Genomic DNA, 12,500 nt, shown 5'->3' on the forward strand with positions numbered 1-12,500 from the left:
TCTAAGTTACAAACAGCACTTAATTTTAATAAGATTCAGATGTTTTAAGTAATATCAAAATTAATAAAACATAATAAGTCAGACTAAATTTAGTCTGTTCACAGACTAATTTTTTTATTTATTTGAAAAACTTTAAACACCTTACCCTAATTATCAAGCAAATAGTCAGTATAAAATCTTCGACCAATAATGAAAGTATGCATTATTAAGTTTTTTTTATATAAAAACACGTTTGGATAAGAAACTTTATTTCCATTTTTTTGAAAAACTTCTAATTTTAATAGGAAAAGTATTAAGTCCAAATTATAGAGTTGGTGTTGTATATTTAATTCTAACATTTATTCTTTATCATATATTTTTATTTATTTAATAATATGTATTTATGCATATATATATGGGTAAATTTATGAATATATATAAAAGAAATATATACATTTTATATATGTATATATAATGTTTATATTTCTAGTCCTAATTTTAGAGTTAGTGTTGTATATATAATTCTAACATTTATTATTTATCACATACCTTTGATATGTATTTTTATTTATGTTAATATTATGTATTAATAAACATTTTATATATACATATATATATATATATATATGTATATATATACATATATATACATACATTATATATATATATATATATATATATATATATATTTATATATATATATATATATATATATATATATATATATATATATATATATATATATATATATATATATGTATATATATATGTGTGTATATGTATTTATATATATATATATATGTATATATAATATATACTTATATATATATATACATATAAACATATATATTTGTTTATAAATGTATATATATATATATATATATATATATATATTTATTTATATATATATGTATATATACATATATATACATAGATTATATATACATATATATATATATATATATATATATATATATATATATATATATATATATATATATATATTTATATATATATATATATATATATATATATATATATATATATATATATATATATATATATTTATATATATATATATATATATATATATATATATATATATATATATATATATATATATATATATATGTATATATATATATATATGTATATATATATATATATATGTATATATATGTGTGTATAAGAATATATATATATATATATATATATATATATATATGTATATATACATTATATATATATATATATGTATATATATATATATATATATATACATATATATACATATATATATACATATAAACATATATTTTTGTTTATAAATGTATATATATATATATTATATATATATAATAAAAACATATACGTATATATAAATATATATAATTATATATATTTATATATATATGTAAATAAAACAATTGGTGCCTTTTTTTTAGATGATCTATTACAATGACTTCACAATCTTGGGCTTAAGTTGTTTATTTAAAAAACAGATTGAAGCAGAGGCAGTTGCTCTATGTTGTTGGGTAGAAGATGGTTGGTTATTTTTGTCAATTGGTGTTCATGCAATGAATGCTGCCTATAATAGTTTTCCAATTGATTATTCATGGAACAAGCTTAGAGTTAAAAGATTTAAAGTTACTGGAGGTCATTAAATTTTACAGTACTCATTGCTATTTTAATTGTTTTATATGAATAAAAAAACTGTTATAGTTTTATATTAATGGTGAAGTACTATATCAAATAAACATCTAATAAGTCTTATTTTTATTTTGGGATAAGTAAAATTTTGATTCTGTTTGTTGTATTATGATTGCCTAGATATATATCGTAATCTGTTTGCACTGGATCTACAGTTGAACTGTAATTAAAAATATTGAGTATTATAATTGAACTGTCTCAATATTTAGCATAAAAACTACATTTGAAACTAGCTAAATCATTCATTTAAATCATACTTAATATGATTCAAATAATTTACCATTCATTGAATGGTAATTTATTTGAATCATATTAAGTATGATTCAAATAAATGATTTGGAATTTAGAATGATTCAACAAAAAGTAGTGGTAATATCATTTATTAAAATGATTTAACCACTACTTTGATTGCCAAAAGATGTCAGGAGAACGTTTGATTAACACAAAAATTTTTATATTTTTGTTTATTCATTTTTCTTCAAAAATCTGAACTAATTATTATAATTTTAAAAGCAGGAATTGAAGTTCCTCTTCATCCACCCTCCCCTCCCCATGTCTCAAAATAAAAGCAGAAAATAAAAATTTAAGTACCAAAAGTGCTGCACAAAATAGAGTATGTGTGCATGAAATAAATCAATGAAATTTGGCAGGTGCAAAAGAAATTATGTAAACTTAACATCGAGAATAGTATTGCAAAAAAAAAACATTTCTGCAACATTTACTGAATCACAAAGTATAACTAAGTTTTTGTCATTTAAAAATCTACTTAAAAAGTTTTATTGTAATCAAAAGGTACAAATTTATAAAGTTTAATTACTCTAGTTTTGAAAAAATATCTATACTAATATATAACTCTAAATAAAAATCCTCAAAAACATTTCTCCCTCGATAGCGAAAAGCAAACTTCAAAAACATGACACAGAATTTTAGCACAAATATCGGTTCCGTAAAACGCGTATATATATATAAGGTAAGTGTGGGTATTAAGGCCCGGCAGGTAATAGGCCCACTAATGGGAAAAAATAAATTGTGAAACTTTTTTTCGACATTAAAATATAGAGTTATCTGGTTTTTATCACTGGCAGCAAAAAAAATCAGCATTTCTTTACATTTTCATTTTTTTAGGTGGGCCTTAATACCCATACTTACCTTATATATATATATATATATATATATATATATATATATATATATATATATATATATATATATATATATATATATATATATATATATATATATATATATATATATATATATATATATATATATATATATATATATATATATATATATATATATATATATATATATATATATATATATATATATATATATATATATATATATATATATATATATATATATGTATATATACATATATATATATATATATATATATATATATATATATATATATATATATATATATATATATATATATATATATATATATATATATATATATATATATATATATATATATATATATATATATATATATATATATATATATATATATATATATATATATATATATATATATATATATACACACACACATATATGTGTGCGCTTATTAGGAGTTATAGACTTTTGTGACTCCATGTTCCTGGGTCATACTTTGATGAATATTTATATAAAAGTAATGAAAAAAATATTAATTGGATTTTCAAAAAAACATTAATTGAAAGTTCACCCACAAACCAAAAATTCAAATTTACCATATTTATCATGTGAGCACAAAATTTCAAACAATTTCATAATTGTTGTTTTGTAATACTAATTTTTTTTAATTGGATTAAAAAAAGTTATTTTGCAGTTTTTATTTAACAGTTATTGCTACATTATAACGCTCTAAATTACAAATTTATATAAAACTACGAACTCAAATAACAATTCTACAAATCAGGGCCGTGCACAGATTTTTGGGGGCCCCAAGCATCCTTCAATTTGCGGCCCCACCTCCCCCCCCCCACCTCCGAAAAAAAAAAGTCTCTTCAAAATTTTTGATTATATTTCAAATAACGTTTAGTTGTATATAATATAATTGTAATTAAGTGACATATAATTGTAATTAAGTAGTCCAGCTTTTGTTTCTTACAATATTTTTTTGTCTTTTGTTTTGCAAACTCTTCAATCGCATCATGGAAATCAAGATTTTGTGCTAATAGACACTCAATCCTAAAAATGGCAGAATTACTTATTTGTTCTTGTGCCATAGTTGACCATAAAAATTGAAGCAAAAGTAAGCAGTGCAATCACTGAAATTTCGAAGAGTTCCCTCTCATTTCTGAAATTTTGTGTAACAAGTCGAATGGGGAAAGTGGTTTTTTTTCCAAAGTTTGCAGAATGATATTGTTTTTGTGAAGCAGTTTTTCTGCAGTTCATTTTCAATCATGTCACTCTTAATCATTGCTTCATACAGTTTTTGATATTTCCACAAAAAAGATAATATAGTAAAGATTTCTTGAATGGCTTTGAAACGAGCAGTGAGTCTATCAATCACAGAGTCAAGAACGTAATAAAAAACCGCTCCGAAATGTAGCTTCCTCTCCTGATTCTGTTTCGGTTGATCCCATGAAACTTTCATCTCCTTCAATTTGCTCCCAAGCAAAACCTTTGCGCTTCACTTTTTGGTGGATTGAAAATTTAATACTAATTTCTGCAACATCTGCAGCTAATTTAGCTTTATTCAAAACTATTGGCCTTTCCTCCAAAACAGATTTAAGGTGACTGATCAATGCTTTAAAATATTTCACCTAAATATTGCCTTATATGAATAGTTGCCTTTTTTGCTTAAATTACCTAGTTTCAGCAATTAATGATGTGAGAATTTTCGTCAAAACTCCAGACATGAGAACATATTTGAAAGAGTTCAAATATTTCAGGACACCTCTAATCTCAGTTTTTGATTTAGGCGAATAAATACATACTCTGAACTTTTTCTAAAGATTTAATGATTTAGCTCAATTGATTAGAGAAAAGGCGAATTACGTCAAATCTTTTAGTTCATCATTGTTCATTGGCATTCTGATTTTTAAAACAGACATTGGAATTATAGGATTTCAAGTATCTTTTGGCATATCCAGTGGAAAGGAAACGTAACCAGCTCTGACAAACCTATTCAGCTAAGGAATAAAAAATTGAAAAAAGGAAAAAATTTTAAAGTCACCAATGTCAAATGGCTGCAGCAAAGCAGCCATTTGTTATTGTTATATGATATATAATATATCAGCATATCATATGAAATATATCAGTATGATATATTACATATAATATTGTGTGTTTATCATTATTAATTTATAAATTAAATTAAATTATATAATCAAGCGAATCGCCTGTAAAAACAAATCTTCATAATACGTCACTTTTAAAGTTTCGCTTGCACTAGGTTTGATCGCATGACAACATTTTCTTAATATTCAAAATCAGCTTAGAAATAAAATTTAAACAATAGCTTTTCAAGGACCAAGTTTGTCTATGATAAAACTTGTTTGCTCTATTGTTGGCGGCATTGAACATTTGTGCTACAGTTGTATGGAAAAGTTGAAACTGATTTGCTTTAGAGCATAAGGATAAAGGGATGGAAAAAAAAAAACCCGAAGTTTTTTGCATTTCTGGAGTAAATTTTTTTAAGTCAACCACTGGTGGGGCCCAAATAGGAGCCGGGGCCCGAGCAATTTTGTCGGGTGACTCGCCTCTGCACGGCCCTACTACAAATACAAAAAGCCTCTGCATATATCAAAAAAATGTTGTGTAGCATTCAGGCTGTATCCAGCGATAGTTTTTAGAAAAAATCCATTAAAAAAAAATAGAAAAGGCTTTTAGGAAAAAATATTAATGAAGAGAGGCATAAAAAGCCTCTTATTTGATGGCAACATATTTTCTTTGGCTTCCAAATTCTCATTAAAGATGTACAGCATTTATTTATTACATTAAGTTTATAAATATAATTCATTTATTACATAAGAAAACAACAACAAAAAGCTGAATGGTGATAAAATAAACAAAAGATTATTTATAATATAAAATTATTTATGCATAAAATAAAATGCTATGCATAAAATATTTTTAAGAAATAAATAATAAAGAAATATATAAATCAATAACAATAATAAATATATAAATCTTAAAACAAATTCAGATTACATTTGTTATTTATGCTAGAAAAATTATCTTTTATAAAATCTTAACGCTATGTAAATATGCTAAGGACGCAATTTAAGAAATTTTAACGATATAAAAGTGAATAACATTAATAAAGTTTACACTTTATTTATAATTATAAAACGTATACACACTACTCAAAAATACCATTTTTTTTATGTTTATTTGCTTTTATTTCATAATGTTGGAATTTATTATTGTTGACAATTATGGAAGTTTTAGTTTAGGCACCCATACCGGTCAAACGGTATGGTATTACGTCTGTTTACAGCTTTGTATTAAGCCTAATTAAAATGTAATATACAACTCATATGCTCTGTTAGACAAATAAAATCTCAGCAGGAGGTTCTCTTTCATTTCATAGATGTCAAAAAGATCTGAGACATTGATTGCTTGTTCTGCACACTGATTTGTTCTTGGAATTTCCAGTCTTGATGGTCCTAATTCAAAACATTTCCCACTGAGTTAACTGAGTTAAACACTTTTAAACTTTAGTGATAAAGCAAGCTGCTAAATAGCTTCCGATAATCATCTGCATTGTGAGTTAATGACAGTGGATGCAATTTCAACTGACCACAATAATTTTTTTTCTTTACAATTTGACCATGGCTGTTTGGGAGTTTTAACAATTTAAAATGCAATAAAAAATTGTTACATTATGAATAACTTTTAATTGTTGATCTTTTCTAAAGTTTTTATTTTTTGCAAAGGCTTTAAAAAAATAAAAAAATTAATTATAACAATTATTTGAAATAGTCGCATTTTGTATAAATTAAAAAATAATGTTATTTAATTTTTTTGTTATTATTAAATTTATTAAACAAATGTTTATACAACTTAAAAATACTATATATATATATATCATTTATTAAACAATCGTTAGAGGCAACAGTTTCAAGGCCTTGGTCTTGGCATGGAACTCTTTGCCTCCACCTTGGTACTGGCCTTGATTGTTTTGGCCTCGCCTTAAAAAAATATATAATATTAAAGAATTAAAAGTTTTCATTCTTTATTTTTATATATTTTGCGCATAATCTTGGTTTATTTTTACAAATTTATGTAGTTTGTATCAATTGTTATCGACAGTTTTGTTAACAATTGGCCTTAACATTAGGCAAAAATTTAAGTTTTTTGGTCTTTAAAATAATTGCATAACCTTTGCGACCTCTATTCTTGACCTTGACCATAAACCTCTTGGCCTTGTACTTGGCCATGTCCTTGGCCTTGGCCTTGTAACTTTGGCCTTGGCCATTCTACTTTTGGCCTTGATGACAAAATTTTCTGATTAGAAGTAAATGGCAAAAATGTTTTACGTGAATTTAATGAAACGTTGCAAAAGATAAGTTTTAAAGTAATTTATTTCAAATGCAATTCCAAAAAACGTTACAAAAAGTAATTTTTGCTTTCAAATTTAGTTTTATGAGTTTAATTTTAGTCCTTATAGATTTCTTTTTGTAAGGAATTGTTTCCTTTTTTCTATAGATTTTTTTTTTTTTTAATTTTCTTCCTAGTTTAAGTTTAGCTTAGTGTTTCTTTTCAGCGCATTCTGAAATCATTAAAATATCTAAAAATTCATGGTCAAGTTGTCAAAAAAAAGTGATTTGCGTGTTCAGCAATAGCATTCGATTGCACGCAATTCCTGTCTAAGTCTACTTCATAACTGTATTTTTGGTTCAAAAACCACTCATCTAATTATCTGTAAGAAATGACTCTACCATGTCGAGTCTCTTCCCTGAGAAGAATAAATGATAAAAGAGGCTCGTATTGTTTGGAAATTCCATCTCGCATGATTTTAAATTAAGTATTTTCTGCAACTTCACTTTAGGAAATACACCAGATTCTTCAAAAAAGAGAAGTATCTGTAAAAGAAATCAAAGTTCATAATAATCACGCTATCCTGCTATTTTACGTAATCACAACTTGCCATTCTTGAAACTATTCCTGCGCTGTTTGTAATTCTTTACAAGTTCCGAAAAAAAAAAGGATTTTTGATATTGGACAACATAATGTTTCCTTTAAGTTCTTCATCCTTTATTACGTGAAGATGGAAAACATGATGTTAAAAAGTAATAAATTTTTGGTGGTGGTTCTATCAGTTTCTTTTCAATATAACATCTTTGAAACTGACTTACAATTCTTCTCATTCTTCCAGTTTTCAGCATATTTTCTTTGTAACTGACTGAAAATTCCACTCCTACTCTAATTCTACTTCTTCCTTCCTTTGTCTTTACATTAGAAGTGTCAGCTACAATTGTTTTATACTCTTCCATAAATTGTATATCCTTAAGAATAGCTGTGATACCTTTAAAAATAATATATGCTTTTCCGTCTGATATATCTAATCATAACATGAGTTTCTCTTTGTTTATTCTTCAACTCAACACTTGATATTATTGGTGACTAATTATTTACCATCGATAATAATAGGTCTAAGTCTAGAGTTTTCTTATTTCTTCTTTAAGCTTGACCACTTTATTATTAGTTGATATAAATATACCCGACTGTGAAGATGTGTGAACACTAGTAGGTCTTTTAACTGTCGACAATAGGTTGCTGCCTTGCTGGTTGATGTGGACTGTTCTTCTGAATCTTCAGACTCCTGATGTATACCTCAAGTTCATTCGGAAGTTGACATTGTTGTAGTTGTGTGATTGTTGTTGAAGTTAGCTTAAAGGACATGTTTCTTCTTTTGAATGGGTGGGTAGTTTTAAACTAGCAGCTCCTAATTGTATGAACTTTGCAGACCTGTTCTTCGCTTCCAATCTGAAGATGATTAAATTTTTGTCCTTACTGCAAAGCCATTCACCATCTTTTATTGAGATGACACTTGATTCCTTAGATCTTTTTTTTTTTGTTTTACATGTTTATCGTAAGTCTTCAGCACATGATCCAGTTTTGCCTGTGTGACTTGAATTGATAAATGTGAAAGTTTATTTTCTTTTGTCATAAACCTTTTACTTTTTTTCCAATCTGCCTTTAAGCATTCTCGTCCATGTTCTTCTATTGGAAAACAGTTCTTCTTTTCCTATTTGGCTCATAAAATCACACGATATTATTTATTCAGACCATCTTGTTTCTTTCAGTGGTGGAAGTGTTTTTCTTATAGGACATTTTGATTGAGAGCATCCCTTTAAAAGATTTCTGAAAGGCAATACTAATAAATACAAGTGCTATTGTATTTCTATATTATTTGATTGCCATATGGCAAAAGCAAATTTATATTGAAGAAATTATCAGCGCTGCTTAATCAGCTTATATAATCTTGCTATCGTTATTTTATAATTCTAGAAAGTTGCAAAGATTTCTAAAAACATCCAGAACAATTCAGAAAGGTCTAGCAAGCTCCATAAGGTTCAAGAAAATTTTTAGGCTTCAGAAAGTCATAATGCTAATGCCTGCATACTATTATTCTATTATAAAAATTTTAGTATTGTGGGTGAGTTTTTGAAAAACAATCAGTATAAAACCCGTTTTCATTATTTTTAAGTTTTATTGATTTATTACATAGTTACATAGAAAACTAATTATTTTGCAAAAAGTTAAAAAGTCTTAACCCTAGTATATATATATATATATATATATATATATATATATATATATATATATATATATATATATATATATATATATATATATATATATATATATATATATATATATATATATATATATATATATATATATATATATATATATATATATATATATATATATATATATATATATATATATATATATATATATTATCCGGCCTTGTCCGAAATAAATGAGTGCAAGAGCAGGAAATGCTTTTTCTAAAATAAACATAGCGAGCCAACGTGCCCTTGTTTATTTTGACTGCGACTAAAAAACAGCTTTTCACAAGAGCTTTGTATTTGTGTGCAAGTTATCAGTTTAACCATAAAAAATAAAAGGGCTGACCAGACTAAATTTATCAAAATTAATTTAAATAATTATCAAATTTAGCGGAGGTAAACAAACTGAAGCAAAAAAAATTGAGGTTGATTTTTAAATATTGTCAGTAATGGAGATAGGTAGTTTTAAATATTGTCAGCAATGGAAATAGTTTTACTTTAAAATAATTATCAAATTTAGCGGAGGTAAACAAATTGAAGCAAAAAAAATTAAGGTAGTTTTAAATATTGTCAGTAATGGAGATAACAAAGAAATTAATAAACTTGAAAAATTGAGTTTGTTATCTTAAATCTTTGTTTCGCTCCGCTATGCAACGCTTAAACTTAAATCAATGAATCATGTGTTGTAGCATATATCAAAATATTTTTGTTTACCTCTTCTACATTTTAACTTTTATCAAAGAATCATGTGTTGTACTGTTACAATAAGTTGATACAAATTGCTAAGTAAATTATTACACTTATAAAAACAAAAAGTAGCTTTTTATCTAAGACTCCTTTAACAATATTTTCTTGATTCTACAAAAACCTTATTGTAATTAATCTCTATTATTATATAACTAGATAACTCTACTTTGATTTTTGTTTAATCTTATCTATTTCTCCTTACGAATTATATTTTTGATTATCTCTTAATCTTATTTAATTCAAATAAAAAATGATTATAAATAAGTTTATATTAAAATCATTAAATTTACTTAATCGTTAAGTTTAACACTCCAAGTTAGTTGTGCAAAAACCGTTAAAATAGAATTACTGGTCATTACTTTAGTGTCGTTTTAAAGTATTTTATTGCCGACAACATCATTAAGTTCTAATGATGAAACCATTAAATAGAATTACTAGTAGTCTTTTAGTCCTCGTTTAAAAGTATTTTATTGCCGACAACATCATTAAGTTTTAATAAAACAACCGTTAAAATAGAAATACGAAATAGAAGCTCTGAAAATAAAACTCTGTAAGTTAATTTTATATTTTTATTAAGAATAAAATAAATTCTTCATGAAAAAGTTTTACTTTAAAAGTAAAGTTATAAAAAAAAAAGAAACAAAAAAGGACGGAAATGAAAAACAAAAAAAAAATCAAGCAAAAATGATAAAACATCGAAACCTAAAATTCAAATGTATTAAGTATGTTAAACGCTCTAAAAAGATATGTTGGGTATACTTTAATCTTTAATTTTTTAAATTTAATTACTAAATGCAAACTTACATAAGTTAGTCATAACCACTCTGTTAAAAAAACAATACAATAAAATGGTCATGATGCACTAGATGGCCAGTTAACACGGAACTATCAAAAGGCCTGGTCACAATTAACTGGCTGGAATAGACAATCAAACTTTATAAATTCAGCACTTATGTTTTTTGTTATACAAAATCTTTTTCAATACAATTTCTATAGCGCCCCAATTTTATGCATTCTTACTTCGCTATAAATTATTGGCAGTATTAAGGGGGATTAACTATTATTATCATTAGAGCTCAATCATTTTTACAATTTTTCATTCATCTTTTTTTTTTGTTTAACAAACATTCTTGGTTTGCATTTGAAGTTATTTCAAATTTTTCTTGTAGACATAAATAGGTTTTTTGGGTCTGAGCACCTGAACTCGGACCAGACCAAATTACATGGATCCGATACCCAGTTGAACATTCAACAAGTATCATCATGGTCCATATATGTTTTCAAAACTATAGTTTTTTAACAGGAAAAATACTTTTTTTATTTATTTCTTTTTTCCATTAACTAAAAGTCTGTAAGATTAAAAGCAATAATTGCGTTTCTTAAAATTTACTTCCAGATGTTTCTTAAAAATGAGTTGTATCTTAAAGTTGCATTTATCTATGTACCTGTATATATATTTATATCTATTAACCCTGATCTTTTTAATGGGTAAAGAACACGTGAAACTTGTTACTCAAAACAGAAAGAAAAAATGATATACCGTAAATCGATCTTGTTTATTCACACTAAGTCAGCAAATACTAGTCTTCTACTAACAGATTCACAAAGCGCAATCAATCCATTTTATTCCATGGTAGATCTTATTAACACTTCTGCAAAAAATTATGTTATTAAAAATTTATGTGGGTACAAGATAATTAAAGTACTGTATTATTCATAACTGTTCAATTATTATGTTGTCAAGAGTGTAAAACTTGTAGAGTTAATTTAGTTAAAATACACACACACATAAAAAAACGACTTCTAGTTATTGATGATATTGCGTTAATGTGGATATAATTATGAATTTTGAACACCCAAGATGCTGCTACAAGAAGTAGAGTTTTTGATATTAACCAAAAGTATATTCTATGTGAATAGTGCCATACTGGTTTGAAAAGATCATGTTATCTTATGGATCTTTCACCACAATGACTAAAATTACTTACACTTAAGTTGTTCATAAATTTGTTACTAAAGTTGATGCAATTGCAGTCAAAGCCAAATTAGATACTGCACTATAAATTACAGAAAAATACAACAAATGGCTGATCCAATTTAGTAAATTCTAGTTTTTTCTTGTGATAATACTTGGCCATGTCGAAGTTTTTGCTCATTCGATGCGTGCTTTTATACTGTAATATCTTGATGACAGGAAAAGTTTTGGATAGTGAAGTATTATCCAAATATTGCTGACTATGTTTTTTTATTAGAAAGAATAAAAATACATGCCCTGATTCATATAAAAGCTAAAAATTATTCATTTTATGTTAAGAAAAT

General features: G+C 25.2%; 1 protein-coding gene across 2 annotated transcripts in view; it reads left to right on the plus strand.

Annotated features, from left to right (window-relative positions):
- LOC136080006 (uncharacterized) overlaps positions 1-12,500 on the plus strand; it is a 24,916-nt gene that overhangs the window by 483 nt on the left and 11,933 nt on the right. For both annotated transcript variants that reach the window (XR_010638375.1, XM_065796648.1), the window contains exon 2: positions 1,425-1,514. Coding sequence is in view for 1 of the 2 variants with exons in the window: in XM_065796648.1 (XP_065652720.1) it covers positions 1,425-1,514 (90 nt within the window). In the remaining variant the exon portion in view is untranslated. The remainder of the gene's footprint in view (positions 1-1,424; positions 1,515-12,500) is intronic.

Source organism: Hydra vulgaris, chromosome 05 (assembly GCF_038396675.1).
Source record: "Hydra vulgaris chromosome 05, alternate assembly HydraT2T_AEP".
Taxonomy (NCBI): Eukaryota; Metazoa; Cnidaria; class Hydrozoa; order Anthoathecata; family Hydridae; genus Hydra; species Hydra vulgaris.